This window comes from Grammomys surdaster, unplaced genomic scaffold (assembly GCF_004785775.1).
Source record: "Grammomys surdaster isolate TR1022 unplaced genomic scaffold, NIH_TR_1.0 130, whole genome shotgun sequence".
Taxonomy (NCBI): domain Eukaryota; kingdom Metazoa; phylum Chordata; class Mammalia; order Rodentia; family Muridae; genus Grammomys; species Grammomys surdaster.
Window position 1 is genome coordinate 7,189,992 of NW_021604588.1, and position 16,191 is coordinate 7,206,182.

General features: G+C 42.4%; 1 protein-coding gene across 1 annotated transcript; it reads right to left on the bottom strand.

The window, feature by feature from the left end:
- Positions 1–1,607: 1,607 nt before the first annotated feature.
- Faslg (Fas ligand) lies at positions 1,608–9,435 on the bottom strand. The gene is made up of 4 exons (XM_028761308.1): positions 8,803–9,435; positions 7,943–7,988; positions 3,870–3,926; positions 1,608–2,874 (listed from the first exon to the last, which is right to left on the bottom strand). The coding sequence occupies exons 1-4, from the start codon at positions 9,142–9,144 to the stop codon at positions 2,480–2,482; spliced, it is 840 nt and encodes a 279-aa protein (XP_028617141.1). The 5' UTR covers positions 9,145–9,435; the 3' UTR covers positions 1,608–2,479.
- Positions 9,436–16,191: the final 6,756 nt, after the last annotated feature.

The window sequence follows — 16,191 nt, forward strand, 5'->3', positions numbered from 1 at the left end:
ACACAAGGCCTCTGTGCTTCGTTTGATAAGGACCAGGGGATGTCTAAGCCATAGCCCACAAAGGCAAGCATCTACTTTGGTTTTGAGGGGCCAGGTTTCCCCCTCCACTTCCCTCTTCTGAAAGCGTCTCAGATGAGACACTCTTCAGATGATGGCCACAGGAGAGCTCTTTCCTGTTAAGCTGTGGTAAGTTAAAACCTACTTCAGAGAACACAAAGCCACCACTCTGAGGGGCTAAGAAAAGAATGGGTGTTACATGCTGTTAGATGTTAGAAAACAAAACCTCAAACTACTGAACAAGAAGTGACTTCTGTAGGTCTATGTTCAAATTTGTGTTTAATCATCTTTCGCTAAGAAACAATGGGTGGCCCTATTCTCAACAAATACATTCAAAGGTGTTCTGGTTTTAACATTACTTATGTTTTTAAGTTAAGGAAAAATACCTCAAGGTTTCTAAAGGTATTTTTAGCATCTCTTCACTAGAACTAATACTATATTTGATCTTCACCGAAAGGCCAAGGATCAGAATACTTCAAGTGTAGTGAACAATTAATATAACTCCAGAGTCACCTTAGAGAGATGTATATAAGAGTAGTTGGCTCCTAGGTTATAACACACACCAATCCCAAGATGCCTCTGTCCCATACTTACGTCTTCTTTGCTGCAGTATGATTATCTAGAAATACCCATTGACCAAGAAAATAAAAATGTCCAGAAAACTTCCTGTGACCCTTGGAGTAGGCTTCTTTGATGTTGAGGTCAAAAGATAAGGAAGAGGCTAAGGAGGGTTTCATCACAATGGCTGGAAAGAGAAATCTACAACCCAAAGACCAGATTCTCTCAGATATTCTCCATGAAGGAACCAAACCACCCAAAGCAGATGACAGCAGAATCTGAGGAAGAGCAGTTGAGGTTTTCCAACCTGAGCCTTTGGTTTTGTCCTTCAGTTCATTCAGAAAACATTTATTGCCTTTTAGATGAGATCTTGGGCTCTGTTGTCTTGGTACTGTCCGTTCTTCCTCCCCTATTTAATTCCTGGACGTATCAGATTTTAATGATATCATTCTTGTATCTGATGTTATGGATTGGTGTATGTTTCTTGTGTCTGTTTCCTTTTTAACTTTTTCTCCCATATGTTGCTTCAAACACCCATTCTGTAATCTATACAAAGTTCTATTACATACACATATTAAAGAGGCTAATGTTACACATATATCAGTTCTTTTCTGCAAAGCAGAGGTCAACCAAAGTGAGCTAAAAGAAAGGACAAAGACTCAACTCCAGCCTTTTAACTATGAAGCATGTGTCCTTTCCACTTCAACATAGCTCTGCCCCAGGAAAATATGAGCTGCCATTGAATATATGAAAAGTTGGGTCTGTTTAGCATTGCTCATAATGCTGATAAACAACATTCAGGGTAAAGTGTGGTCCAGAGGAAAGAAATTAGAGAGAAGAGAAGAGAAACCTACAAAGATGGGAGAATTTGTCACATGGTTCTTCTCACCTTTGCAAATTCTTCTCAGAATGCTCCAAAGTCATTATGAATGAAGAAACCACAGAGAAAAGAAACAATAAGCACATCTGACAGATTTCCAAAGTCTGTGTACTTAATTCATTTCTATATTTGATAACATAATTTTATTTGTCTTTTCTTCGTTAAGATGCACAGAACATAAATACTAGTATTAAGGGAAAACAGCATCAGTAGCTGATAATAAAAGATTTTTGAAGACTATTAGAGTTTATTGCCAAGAAACATTCAGATATCTAGCATCAAATGTAACACACATGTTTCTAATGTGTACTCCATAATGTACACATTGTATCTATATGACTCTTTAGACTCTGTTTGCTCTCATACACACAAACACACACAGACATCATTGCACTGGAGGTACACACGCTATGCAGAGAGTGACTTGTGCCTCAAACATCCCTCTTACTTCTCTGCTAGCATCAAAGCTGGGCTCAGAAAACATCAGGTAACAGTAAATGTGGTGCCAGTGGGACACTGGCTTTTTTCAGTCTCTAGCTTATCAGTTAAACCCAGCCTCCTTTCTCACCCTTGTATATTCATACCACAACTATGTGTCTAACAGACAGCCTCCTGTGAGGTAGCAAGTAGACCCACCCTGGAAGGTGAGTTTAAAGGTGTCTTCTTCAGTGGCTAAAATGCTCTTGGCCATTTGACATCAGACAGTTCCTTCTCTGTGCCTCTGCATTGTCACACGGCAGCTCAAAGCTTTATGTTCCTCAGTCACAGTCCTTCCATCTGGCTCATGATGCAGGCATTAAGGACCACTCCATGGACCTCTAGAAAATGAAGAATAGCTGACCTGTTGGACCTTATGATCATGAGGTCTTTGTGGCTCATGTAGTCATAATTAATCTCAATTGGTCTTAAGAAGATTCTCATTCGAGACAATATTCCTGGTGCCCATGATAAAGAATAATAGATCATTCTAAAATGCTTTTTCTTCTAAAGCTTATATAAGCCAAAAAAGGTCTTAGACTCTTCAAAATTGATCAGAGAGAGTTGAGATATATTGACATATAAGTGGTCAGCACTGGTAAGATTAAACACTGCCCCCAGGTAGCTGCTGTGGGCCCATATCTTGCCAGTAGTGCAGTAGTTCAACTTCTTCTCCTCCATTAGCAACAGATCCCCAGGATACTTAGAGTTCCTCATATAGACCTTGTGGCTTAGGGGCTGGCTGTTGCAAGACTGGCCCCGGAAGTATACTTTGGAATATACAAAGTACAACCCAGCTTCACTGATCACAAGGCCACCTTTCTTATACTTCACTCCAGAGATCAGAGCAGTTCCATACGTGTCTTCCCATTCCAGAGGGATGGACCTTGAGTGGGGGTTCCCTGTAATAAACCAGAGAGGAGCGTTCAGCCAGAAAGGCCCATACATCTGACATGCTAAGCTTCCAAGGCAAAACTGTGGGGCCTCCCTTAACAAAAATTCTATCCAGAAGGACAGCTGAGGCAAAAGTGGCTGAGAAGATAAAACATGGTTCACCACTGAGTTTCTTTAACACGTTTGTCAAATTCCCCACCTCATTTTAATCATCCATGTGACTGGGACAAATTTAATGTGTGCTTCAGGTGAAACTCGGGGAAGATTATTAGGATAATTTCAGCTGTCTGTATAAACACTTTATAATCTAAACTAGTACCAACACTGCTGGGCTTTGGTACCCCTCCATAAAAAAAGGATCTCTGGAGTTCTACATCTGAACAAAGTCTCATGATTATGTGGTCCATCTCCTCACTTAGTTTGGGTTCATTGGCCTCTTCTTTTGGGCCAATCCCCTTCCTTTGTATTCACACAGGATTGTACCTTCACACAGCAAGTGCTCAATAAATGTCTATGGACCCAGATGAACTTTTCTACAGTCTCCGAGTGATTACAGGAACCAGTAGACCTCTTATTGTGATATTTACCCACATTTTTGATGTTTATTTCTTAGTGGAGGTGCTCATACTGTATTATACTAAGCCACTTCTTCACTTTATAACCTTAGGCTGAAAGCCCACAAATGCCAGGACTGTCTCTTGTTACTCAGAATAGCTCATCATTTCACCCTCCGGTGCTCCTGTGGGACCTATGTCACAAGTTCCCCTGTGGACTTTATAATAGTTGAAAAGATTATTTGATCTTGCATGGGCAAGATCAAATCACGCATAATTTCATTGCATTAGATTTTGTCAGATTAGGGTCATGAGATCCAAGACATAAGAATGATCTTAAATAATAACTACAGTTGTAACACTTTCCAAGAGCTGCAATGGAAATTTAGCAGTTGGTCCACAGTTTTCCAAAGGCTTTCTGCCCCCACCCACTCCTTCTAGACACAAACCTGTTAAATGGGCCACACTCCTCGGCTCTCTTTTTTCAGAGGGTGTACTGGGGTTGGCTGCATAACAGAGAGATAAAAGACATGTGAAAATTATTATGATAGAGGCCATCTACTATCTTGATGGAAACTCTAAATCCCATCATTTAAATATGAGATTTTCAGAGCATGAGATAAAATATCCTAGTACACACTCACCGAGAAAATCTAAACTGGGGGACTCACAGGAGTGTGTATTTCAAAAACAGTTTAAAAAGACGAGATAAGGAAAGACGGGTATATACATAAATTACATTGCAAGAAGACAGTGGATACAAGAAGATTGCTGCACAAGACTGCTGTTTTCGTTACTCCACTTAGAACTTGCCTTGGCCCCTTTAGGTCAAGATTACTACCCTAATTATGATTGGCAAAAAGATATTAGAAGCTGACTGACCATAATGGTGGAGACAGTGTACACCCAGGCTGACTGTTACCCTGATTCTGGTGCCTGGTAAGAGTCTAGAAAAGAATGATTCATGGTCATCATGCTACAGTGTATTCCCAAATCGACTCTATTAAGCCCTCCTCACAGATCATGAGGTCGTCCAGATTTTTACTCCATCCGTTGCTTTTGCCTTACTTCCTCTCCTCGTCACATTAAGCCCTTGTGCACAGCATGAGTCCTATGACCTGATTATGCCCCCTTCTTCCCTGCCCCTGGGCCTTTCCTCATTCTGTCTGCAACACCCACCAGGTGAGATCTCTGTGTTAAATTCCTGTCAACTCTCTAATGACCTCCTTCACTGCTCTTCCTTTTGGAAACCCTTCTGCACTTTTAGTTAACTATGACCCTTGAACCTTTGAAACCTAAAGTCCCTCTGACTTTTTCTTTCTTGATACTTCTGGCTTCTCCTTTCTGGGGCAACTATTAAAAAAAAATTATTTGCTTCCTTCTTGTCCAGGAAAACTGTACCTCTCTGGAATAAACACTTTATGAATAAACTAGTACTAACACTGCAGGGCTTTGAGGGCCTGGCCGCCAAGTCTTTCCCTGATGGCATTTTACAATATAGTAAAGTCACAAGAGCATTTAGCCTTGTTTAGTGTAGCATCAGTAAATTAAATTGATGTAATTAAAATTGATAATATTCTTAAAAATAAACACTGTTTCTCTAAATTCAAATATTTCAGCTAAGGTAGAAATCTATTACCAGGCTTCATAAATTCAGCTAACTGGTACATTAAAAAAATATTTATAGTAAGGGACTTGTCCACCTCAGGCTTGGAAGTAGACTATAAAACACACACCTTGGATGTGAAAATAGCCCCAATCTATTGAGATCACTGTAGAAACAAACGTGTCCTCTCTAGCACCTAGGAAAAGCCCCCCTCGAAAAAAGTGAGTGAACAGCATAGGAAAGACTAGACCTTTTATACACCACAAACCACCTGAGCAGCTAACTTGGCATTCTGCCATGCACTAACAGGAAATGTAGCAGAGACCCACATCTTTATATTCCTCATACAGTCTAGCATAATGTTATTCTTGTAAAATATACTCCTATAAATATCTGCTCGATAGGTTCTAGCAATATCTAGAAATACAAGGAAAGACCTTTTCTGTCTCGGGCTCCTTGCATGTGGAATGCGGAATGTCCTCCCTGCTCCCTGACCCATACACACCTCTTCTCACCAAGAGGTATGATCCCTTGTGCATTAGCATAAACCTACCTATAAAGGACGTTTCCAGACCACACTATTTTGTATCATTCTTAGTACAGATTGAAATTGTATTGTTGGTTTGTTTTTGTTCCTCTCCTCCACTGTGCTATACACGTGCTAAGAAGAGGCATCTATCTTTCTCTCTCATCCTCAGTCACCAACCAAGACTCAGCCTCTGCCATGGAAGGCTCTCTAAAGACCTTGTATATAAATACGATTTCCAGTTAGCTAACTATGGGGAAGGTGGCAGTATAAAAAGAAATATGGCTGGGCAGATAGATGGCTGAGTGAGAAAAGACACTCACTCAGTCCAAGCCTGAGCGCCTGCGTTTGATCCCTGGAACCCACAGGTAGAAGGAGAGAACTTATTTCCACAAGTTGCTCTCTGACCTCTACACACAAGCTTTGGCACACACATGTGTGCATGTGTATGTAAACACACAATAAAATAAATAAATGTTTGAAAAAGTACTTTGTTAGAAGTTTAAAAACACGCACAAGTACTTTCATAATGAGTATTAAACTGAAAATGGCCTTTGATGACTTTTCTGTTTACCTAACAGCATTAAGTGCACAATAATCATGGCATTAAAAGTCTCACAAGGTGGTTTTGGTTGCTGTTCATGATGTTCCCCTATTGATGTGCCATGGTGTATTCAATTCATCTTCTATTCTGAGAGTACAGTTTCCTCCAAACTGTTGTTGTTTGTTGTTTTATAAGAAAGTGATGAACACACACACACACACACACACACACACACACACATACACCTTCCCAACTAAAAGAATTCTTTGGTGATGCAATTACAAGGTAGACTACCAGTTCAAGACCTTGGTGTGACCTTTCCTAGTATTTTTCAGGATTCTTACAACAATTTCTATGCATGTTGGATGAAACTTGTGCCAAACATGGCTTTTTATTTCTCTCACATATTCAATAATCTTTGGTTTTTATTTCTTTTTATGAATTTGATGGAAGAAATAAATACTCCTTTCTTTACATCAGCTCCTCTTAATCGTAAAGTTACCATCTTGACCTTCTTGTGATGGTTAATCAGTTTCTGAAGATAACCACTGGGGTAGGAGACCTGACTCATCTGTTCATTTGACTTCTGTTCACTGAAACGATTCCATCAAGTGGGTGAAAATGAGTGATCACCATCTGCTTCACAAGCCACACTCCACTGATTTTCTAAATGATTTCACTTTAGAAATCCTGAGAGGTTTTGTTTTTCTAATAAGTTATTTCCACTGTGCCTGTGTAACATGGGCACTGGTCCTTAGAGACTTGAATGCAGAGCTAAAAACCAGAGCTTACCATGGTGACCCCTGAAAGAGCTTATATCCTCACACAGGAGCTGACTGGTCACTTTCTTTTCTTCCTTCCTTCCTTCCTTCCTTCCTTCCTTCCTTCCTTCCTTCCTTCCTTCTTTCTTTCAATTAATTAATTTATTCACTTTACAGCTGTATCACAGCCCCTCCCCCATCCTCCTCTCACACAGTCCCTCCCCTTCTCTTCTCTTTTGAGAAGGGAGAACCCCCACCCCCACCCCTGCACCCCTCCTCCTCGCTGTCAATCCACTCTAGCACATCAAGTTACTCAGGACTAGGCACATCCTCTCCCACTGAGGCCAGACAAGACAGCCTAATTAGGGAAATGGGACCCACAGGAAGGCAACAGATTCAAGGACAGCCTCCACTCCAGTTGTTGAGGGACCTGCATGAAAACCAAGCTGACTAAGTATGGAGAAAGCTCTTCTTTCTATGGATGGTTTGGTTTTCTTCAAAGTTATTAAGATAAGACTGTCAGGTTGCCCTTGCAAAAGAAACCAGCTTTGTATTTGCTTCTCTGGGCCGTTATTAAGAGATGGAAGTTTCTCTATGCATTGGGAAGTCCTAATAGGTAGAAAGGCTTTGGGGGACTCTTCTCCTAGCCCCAGCTTCATACCAGGAGACTTGGGCACTGAATTTAACTGGTCTAGTATTTTGCATCTAGTATCTTTGCCTCTACTGCCCTTCTGTCCCTAGGAGTGCCAGCCACCATGATGTAAGATGGAACCAAGACACCCATGGAAGGAAACAAGGGAAAAGGTTCAGAGCTACACGTGTGTCTCTTTCCAAAGTCAAGTCCAAATTCATTTGAGTTGTGTGCAATCTTCATTCAGACACACTGATATTGAGCAATAAACTACATTCGATATTTTCACACAGTTCACAGAACCACACTGAACAAAGAGTCAAAAGTTCCTCAGGATTTCATGCCTAGGAATCTTAAGCTCATGAATGCAACAGAATCCCAGGCATCCGCCCAGCTTTGCTGAGTGTTGAAGACCATCTTTAGGAACTCAAAAGACAGACATAAAAGTACTTACCTATTTGCTTTTCAAAAGCTGATACTTTAAGGCTTTGGTTGGTGAGCTATTGAAAGAAAAAGAGTCATAGAATAAATGTGGAGTTATTTAAGCCAAAGAGGCAGAAGTCACAGTGGTCCATAGAAAGAGGACTCAAATATGTCAGCTCCTAGCCTCAGTTAGAGTCTGGCCACACAATTGTATCTGGAGCAGTAGTAAGATTTCTAAGTCTTTTCAAAGAGATTTAGTTTATTTACACTTCTGAACAAGGTTCAAAACTGATTTTCTTCCTTGAATCACTAAATATGAAACAGTAAGAAGCTCATCAAAACCCTTGACAATTGAGAGAGGAATAATTATTTGCTTCAAATTCTCTAGAAGATGGAAAATAACTTCCTGTGAGCAAAGGTTCTCAACCTTTCTAACACTGCAGCTCTTAAATACAGTCCCTCATGTGATGGCAACCCCCAACCATAAAATTATTTCATTGCTACTTCATGACTATATCTTTGCTATGGTTACAAATCATAATGTAAATATCTCATATGCAGGATATCTGATACGCAACCCCCATAAAATAGTTGTTTGACGTCCCCCCCTACTAAAGGGTCATGACCCACAGGTTGAGAACCACTCTCTTTGCGGGAGTGAGCATGCACCTGATTCTCCAACTCTAAAAAAAGACACGATAACAACTCTTTTCTAGAATAGAGGGGATTAAAAAGATCTTTGCCATTAAAAAGCAAAATAAAACAACGACAACAAAACCCCAAATCATTGCAAGGAACACAGTGGCCCATATGGGCCATAAGCAAGTCCCCACTCCCACGCAGCAGAGTCATGTTGCAGCCAGGAACTATTAACCCATGTGCTAGGCTTACCTCACGGAGTTCTGCCAGTTCCTTCTGCAGATGGAAGAGCTGATACATTCCTAATGCCATTCCAACCAGAGCCACCAGGACCATGAAAAAAATCACCAGTAGCCACAGATCTGTGTTGTGGTCCTTCTTCTTTAGAGGGGTCAGTGGCGGCAGTGGGGGTGGTTGTGAAGGCGGTGGTAGTGGTGACGGAGGTGGTGGTGGAGGTGGTGGTCTCCTTTGCTCTAGCCTGCCAGGCACAGAGGATGGACAGGGAAAAACTGACCCTGGAGGAGTCCAAGGAGATGTGGCACTGCTGTCTACCCAGTAGATCTGGGGACATGGGTAATTCATGGGCTGCTGCATGGCACCCAGCCCCAGGAAAGGGTTTCCTTCTCTCAGTCTTGTGGAGACTGAAGTGTCAAGAACAGAACTCTGACGCTGACTGCTCCAGAGAAGGTAAGTGAGTTTTCTTTATAAAGTTTCCACAGTCACGGGAAACACCTCTCTCCTGTTCTCTTCTATTTGCTTCTCCATGAGACACCCACTCACTTGCATCTGAAACTGAGAAGCCTCAAAAAGCTCACAGCGACCCCAGGAAGTTTCCGCCCACAAATTTCTGACGAAAAGTCTTCGAAGTTCCAATTGGTGTCTCTGTGCTAACTGACAAGGCTGGTAAACCTGGCTTACCTGCCTGAAGTCCCACTCAGTAAGACAGCGCTGGATACCCCTTGAGGACATTAGCTATTCCGCAGCTGCAAGGCCTGCGCTGTGGGGTGTGTCCTGTGAGGCATGTTGATGCTGAGGCACTGGGAAAAGACCAAGGAGTTTGGCTAGGGAAGCTATCTCCACATCTGAGCACAGGAATTTAATCCTCTGTTGCCACCGTCCCTTCGCTCTACCGAATACTACCTACCGTATAGCCTTGGAGTTCACCACCATTTCATAATCAAGAGGGTAAAAATCGCCCCTCCCATTCCACAGATGAGATCAGAGGTTACAAACCACTGGGCCCATATATCTTGTGGTACCACACGATTGCTTTCCTATCAACAATGTTTTTAGTTCCATTAGTTGCCCACTTTCAAAATTGAGATCACACGCACTAAAAATGCATACTTCAATTCTCTTTGGGAAGAGAAGAATATTACAGATCTCCTGAACGTCAGCCAACTGCCTCCGGGAGTGTGTTGCAGGTGTTCCAGGCTGCCCTGCCCCCACTGTACCTGCCTCCTATCCCACTTCCCCTGGGGAAGTGGCCTTCCTACTCTGTACTCATTTAACTTTGCAAGCTCTGTTCTGGTCTCCAGATGAAACCTGAGGTGCCTAATTCAGAAGAATTTGGAATAAGCAATAAATAATATTTTTTAAAGCAAGTGTGCCTTAACCATCACACAGAACATACTAAAACATTATTCAACATTTACAGCAAATTTAACCGTATATCTTACGAGTTTCTTAAAACTGATCACTCTGCCTGGGTTTGATTTCAGTCTTCTGGACACACACACACACACACACACACAGCATTTATGTCTTTAAGAATCCATCCTTGGTTCCCATCACTTCCCCATGTAAACCATATAAATCCCAATATGTTCCTATAGTCCACCTTTTTAGCAGACTCTACTTCTGTGTGGTTTTATTTTTTTATCTCATGCTTTGGGATTTCTGGGATGAACGTCTTACCTCTCTCACCTATGCCAAGGTGTTATTTTTCTACTGCCTTCATCCTGTCCCACTCCAGCTGCTAATTCTCCAGAAGTTACTCTGCTGGCAATCCCAGGCTGCTCTTTCCTTTTGCCCCTGGCCTTCCAGGCCTGCTTTTTTTTTTTTTTTGCCTGTGACACATTTCTTATCTTCCTCTCCTTCCCTATTCCTTCCCATGACTCCTCTCCCTGTATCAGATGAGTTTCTCCTGGCTTTTCTACCTCAACTCCCAGCATTCTTCAGTAACCATCCATTCTGTCTTCCACATCTCTTTGTCCTTCTTTTGATTCTTTTTTTTTTCCATAGAGGATTCAAAATATCCAACCCCTACTGTCCACCAATCACAGGGAGGGAGTCTTAGCTGGAAGAGACAAGAGAGAAACTTCTAGAAACTGGGCTGGAGTTTGGTAGTGATACTGAGCAGTAATGGCACTATTACTGGCAAGACTGAGAGAGAATAAACACCCCTGTGAACAGTCTCAGGGACCCATTGTATTGGTACCGGAACCTTATTAATGAAAAGAAATTGCCACTCAAAGTAGAACTTAGCTCTGTAGCTGCTGAAGGAAAAAGGAGTGCAAGAGACAACAGGCTGGTGGCCCCGCGTCCTGGAACCTCTCCCTGAGTCCTCTCTGCCTCCTACTCCTATGATTCCACGGAATCGGCCTTCATGTTGACACAATAGACTACAGGCCAGAGCTCCAGAGGTGACCCAGGAGCAGCAGAGGGTGACACAGAGCCAGGGAACCTGCTATTTAACCTTGACGAGCCTAGGGAAGCCCTCCGAGGCAATCTGCCAAGCAGACAGCTAGATTAGACAGGAATTTATCAAATGTGAGCCTTTGCACCACAGTGCACTCCAGGTTTGAGTTCGTGTGCTAATAGACATGAGCCCACTAGTTCAGCTTCTCTAAGTACCCTCCAGGATGCTCAGACAGCAGTTCAGCCCCTCAACACCACTAGCAGTTACAGGAACATCCTAGCCTCTGCTTTTAACTCTGCTTTGTAAAATGCCACCCACCTTTCCACTTTTTGCCAGCATTATACCTATAAAGATACTCTCACTGTCTATGAATTGCTTTCTCACTTGTTTCTTGTGAGTTTGAACATCAGTCATATATTTGTTGGGCAATCCACTTTCCTGTTATGTGTATTTTTCTGTTTGCCACTTAAAAGTTGTTTACCTCCTTGATTAGGGTTTCATTGCTGTGAAGAGACACCGTGACCAAGGCAACTCTTATAAAGCCAAACATGTAATTGGGACCAGCTTCACGTTCAAAGGTTCAGTCCATTATCATTATGGTGGGAAGCATGGCAGCATGCAGGCAGACATGGTGCTGGAGTTGCTGAGAGTTCTACATCTTGATCTGGAGGCAGCCAAGAGGAACGCTGGGTAAAGCCTAAGCGTAGGAGGCCTCAAAGCCCACCTACACAGTGACACGCTTCCTCCAACAAGCCACACCTCCTCTAATAAGGTCACATCACCTAATAGTGCCACTCCCTATGGTCAAGCATTCAAACACATGAATCTATAGAAGACAAACCTATTCAAACCTCACATCATTCCTCCATATGGATTTTCAGGATCATCTTATACTTCATACACACACATACTATATATATATATTAGATGCAAACCCATGGCTGCTTTCAGACATTGCAAATGTCTTCTTCCATACCCATGCAGACTTCATATTTGGGTTTTAATAGATCCTGACCTCACTTTTGCTTATGAATTCGGAGTCTCTCTTTATATGTTTGCTTCTGTGTGTGTGACAGAAGAACTGACAGAAACCTGTTTAAAAGACAGAAAGATTGATTTTGCCCATGACGTTAGAGGGTTAGTTCAGTGCATGGTTGGTGGCATGGGTGAACATCATAGCAGGGGGTTTATTGTAGAGCAGAGCTGATCACCTCATGGTGGCCAACCAGCACTGGGCTTGCTTTTATAACAAAACTCCTTTCCACAAACCTGTTAGGCATATGTAGATTAGTCAGTTCATGAGAGCAGAATCCTAATGATCCAATTACCTGGCTCCTAGAGGCCCCCTTGCTTTGGAGATCATGCCTTGAATGCTTGAGCTCTAAGGAGATGTCTACAACTCAAACCAGGAGCCAGGAAGGTGACTCAGCAGTTAAGAGCATGTCCTGCTCTTGCAGAGGACCTGACTTCAGTCTCAGCACCCATCTCAGGCAGCTCACACCTACCTATAGCTCCCAGTGCTCAGTGCCCTCTTCTGGCCTCCACAGGTTCAGGTAGATGCACTCACAAACACATGCCTACACATAAGACACACATGTGTGTACATACTTAAAAATAAGAAAGAAAAGTTTCCAAAGTGCAAACCTTGTACTATGTATGAACCAGTTTTCTCAACTCAATCCCTCATTTCTTCTACTGAATCACAGTGTTATCACGGTTTCCACTGATAACCTCTGATAGCTCTGATTTTTGTTTGATCTGTCCATCCATCTATCCTGGTAAGAAAATAAGAAAATTATGCAGTCCTCATAGTCATGGCACTGTAAATATGGGGTTTTCCCCCCCTTTATAGAGTCAGAGTGTCTCTATGTACCCAGACTGATTCCCAATTCAGTATGTACCAGGCTGATCCTACTTGTAGCAATCACCCTGCCCCCTTTTCTTATTCTGGAATTATAGATGTTCACCACCATGCCCAGCAACTTTACAGATATCTTGACTGTTTTGACAGTCAGTTAGGTGAAATCTTTCTCTTTGCTCTTAAAAGAAAAAAAAAACTATTTGCGTATATTTAATCTTCCGCATGTGTTAGCAGAAAAAAAAAAGTCATATTTGAAAAACATCCCACAGACTAGTAACTGTAACCCGAGAGAAGTGTTATATGAAGAAGTGTATCATTGTGATTGTTAAAATATGAGCAGTGGTCCTACAGAGACTATTGTATTTTCTTCACAGATGAGCCACGGAGGCAAGAGAATCCTGGTGATAGAAATGTGACTCACTCATGCCAAAGGTATCCTTTCCCAGTGACAGGGTGAGCTCCCTGTTACTGTTTGCTGTATGGTCCCTCCCTACTTCCACCATCCTGATCCAATTGGCACAGGAAATTTTACTAGACAGGAACACTGTTTGCTGCAACTTATTAGGTGAATATCTACACTTTGTCTTACTTTAAATTTGATTGGTTCTGTCTTCAAAAGAAAGAGGGTGTGGTAAGTGTAACTTTTTTCTTATCACACCAGACTGAAGAGGGCTGTGGATGGGCTGTGACGACAGTAGCGATGGGTAGAAATTAATTCTTCCACCCTTGATAACACATGTGACAGTATGGTTGTGATCTCAGAACTATTTGCTTTCCTTCTGCACCCATGGATAGCAGTCAGGGCTGATCAGGGCAATGAAAGTTACTCTGAGTGTGAGGAACAATGGAAGACAATATAATGAAAGGTTGAGTGGTTTGTTTTTTTTAAAGTTATGAAGGCCAACTTTTAAACCACTTAAAGGATAGAGCTCTTGTTACAACCAAAACTTCCAGTTCCTAACAGCATTGAGCCTAGTGATGGTTAGGGGGCCCAAGACTATAGAAAACACCCACAGTGGCCTCTGCTATATTCACCTGTCCTCTACGAGCTATTGTCAAGGGCAGCAGCTTCTCCTTCCATCTTCTAGCCCCTCTCAGTTGTCACTTCCCAGTGAACTCTACTTAGTATCCTACCCGTAATGGAGAACAGGAGTGATGGTTGTCATCTCTGGCCTTACCCTCCTGGAGGCATGGGGGGGAAGGGGGGAGTGGGAGGATAGAGATGCCCCTGAGTATTAACAAATTGCATGCTGTGCTGTGTATCCACTTGTTCACCACCACTGAATTCATAAGTAGATCCTGGCTGATTGGTGAAGGCAAGAAAGTCCCCGGTGAGGAACAGGATGTCAGCCAGGAATGCTATCTGCTCCACAGGCCTATTGGCACTGTAGATGTTAGGAGTTGCCTGGTAGCTTTCCTGGGAGAGCCTCATGGCACTGCCTTTCCCTTCCTTCCACTAAGTTGCTTTGTATGACTCTGTTACTTTTATAATTTTAATACCTTGTCACTGTACCATTTCAAATAGCATATCATTGGCTTCTCGTTGATCATAGGATAAAATATGAACTCTATATTTATTGAAATTTTTTTACTTACATGGCCCTGGAATATCTAGGCTTCACACCATAAGTTGACAGTTGAGCCAAAATTATAGCCCAGAGAGGGTATGATGCGAGAATGATCATAAGAATATTTAAGACTAGTTCATACGTCGTGTTCTCAAGTGCCTCTCAAGGGTGAAGAGTCTGGTACCTCTAGAGTAGTAAGGAAGTAAGACAGGGGATGAGGCACACCTCATCAAATATATAGTGAAACTGGAAATATGTAGGTCTTGTGGGCACCAGTTTTTGAAACAGTGCCTCATGTACTCCAGACTGGCCTTAAACTCACTACATATGTGGTCAAGAGTAACTCTGAATTCCCAATTCCCCCACATCCCAAATGCTAGGATGGCATACCTGTGCCACCCCACTTGCCTATTTTGAGGGACCTTTCTTTGGGACTTCTTTTGATGTTTGAAGTTCTTCATTAGAAAAACACATGTCACTATGGGCTTGTGGGAAAGCAAACTCACCAGAGGCTGACTTAAATGTCAAGGTCGTTGCTTCTGGCACCCACTGTTTCCTCTGAGTATTTTGCAGATATTGTGTAGGGCATGTAGCTGGATGCTTCAAGAACTTCCCAACCTTAGGGTAATCTCATGAGAAATTACTTGTAAGCACACACTTAATCTTTCCTTCACAGGCTTACTTGCTGTCTGTCACAGACCTTGGAAGAATAGGGAAATTAGAGCCTTTTTTAGTAGTTGGTTGTCTTATAACTAAGATCCCTCCCAGGAGCTAAATTACAAAATTATCACCACTGCTGCTGTTATGGATAAAAACATAGACTTGGTGACTTAAGCAATAGGAACACATTTCCTCCTAGTTTGGTAGGCCAGAAGTCCAAGGTCAGAGTACCATAGCAGGTGGGTTCTGCCTGCTGAGCCCCCCTTCTTGCCTGGCCCCTTATTTCACAAAGATGGTCACTGGGCTTCTGAAACATAAGCAGGTTTCCCCAAGATTCCAAGATCTCACAGGCAGACAGTGTAAGAATCAGGAAGAAAACCTGGCCTGTCTCTTGGTGCCTTTCCACAAAATCAGAGATATCTGTAAGTGAAAACACCCAGCAGCTGCTCTCTGTTCAAGTCCACCCACGTGTGTGTTCAGCATCTAGGATGGATGCTTAAGCCCCGGTGAAGGGTAACAGGACGGGCAGGACAGACCCAGGGTTTTAAGGAGCTCGGAGTGGCTCCTGTTCATGCTGTCATCCTCACTCTCTCTACTTCTCCTGACCATTTGTGGTTCTCATGATCAAACATGAATGCAATGTTCTTGAAGACTGGATTGAGAGGAAAATGGAAAGAAAGACACATTATTTGGTGCCTACCACACACCAAGTTTTCTAGAAAAAATATACAGCAACTTTGACTCTCGAGGGAACTTCGCAGGTAAGTGTAATTATCCCCACTTTGCAAATGATTCAGGGAAGTTAAAGAGCTCCTGAGACAGATGAACTTGGAGAGGAATTTGAGGCTTTGTAGCAGACCTCATTGCACCCATTAACTTCATCTTCTTCTCATGCCTGTCTTCTCGTCCCT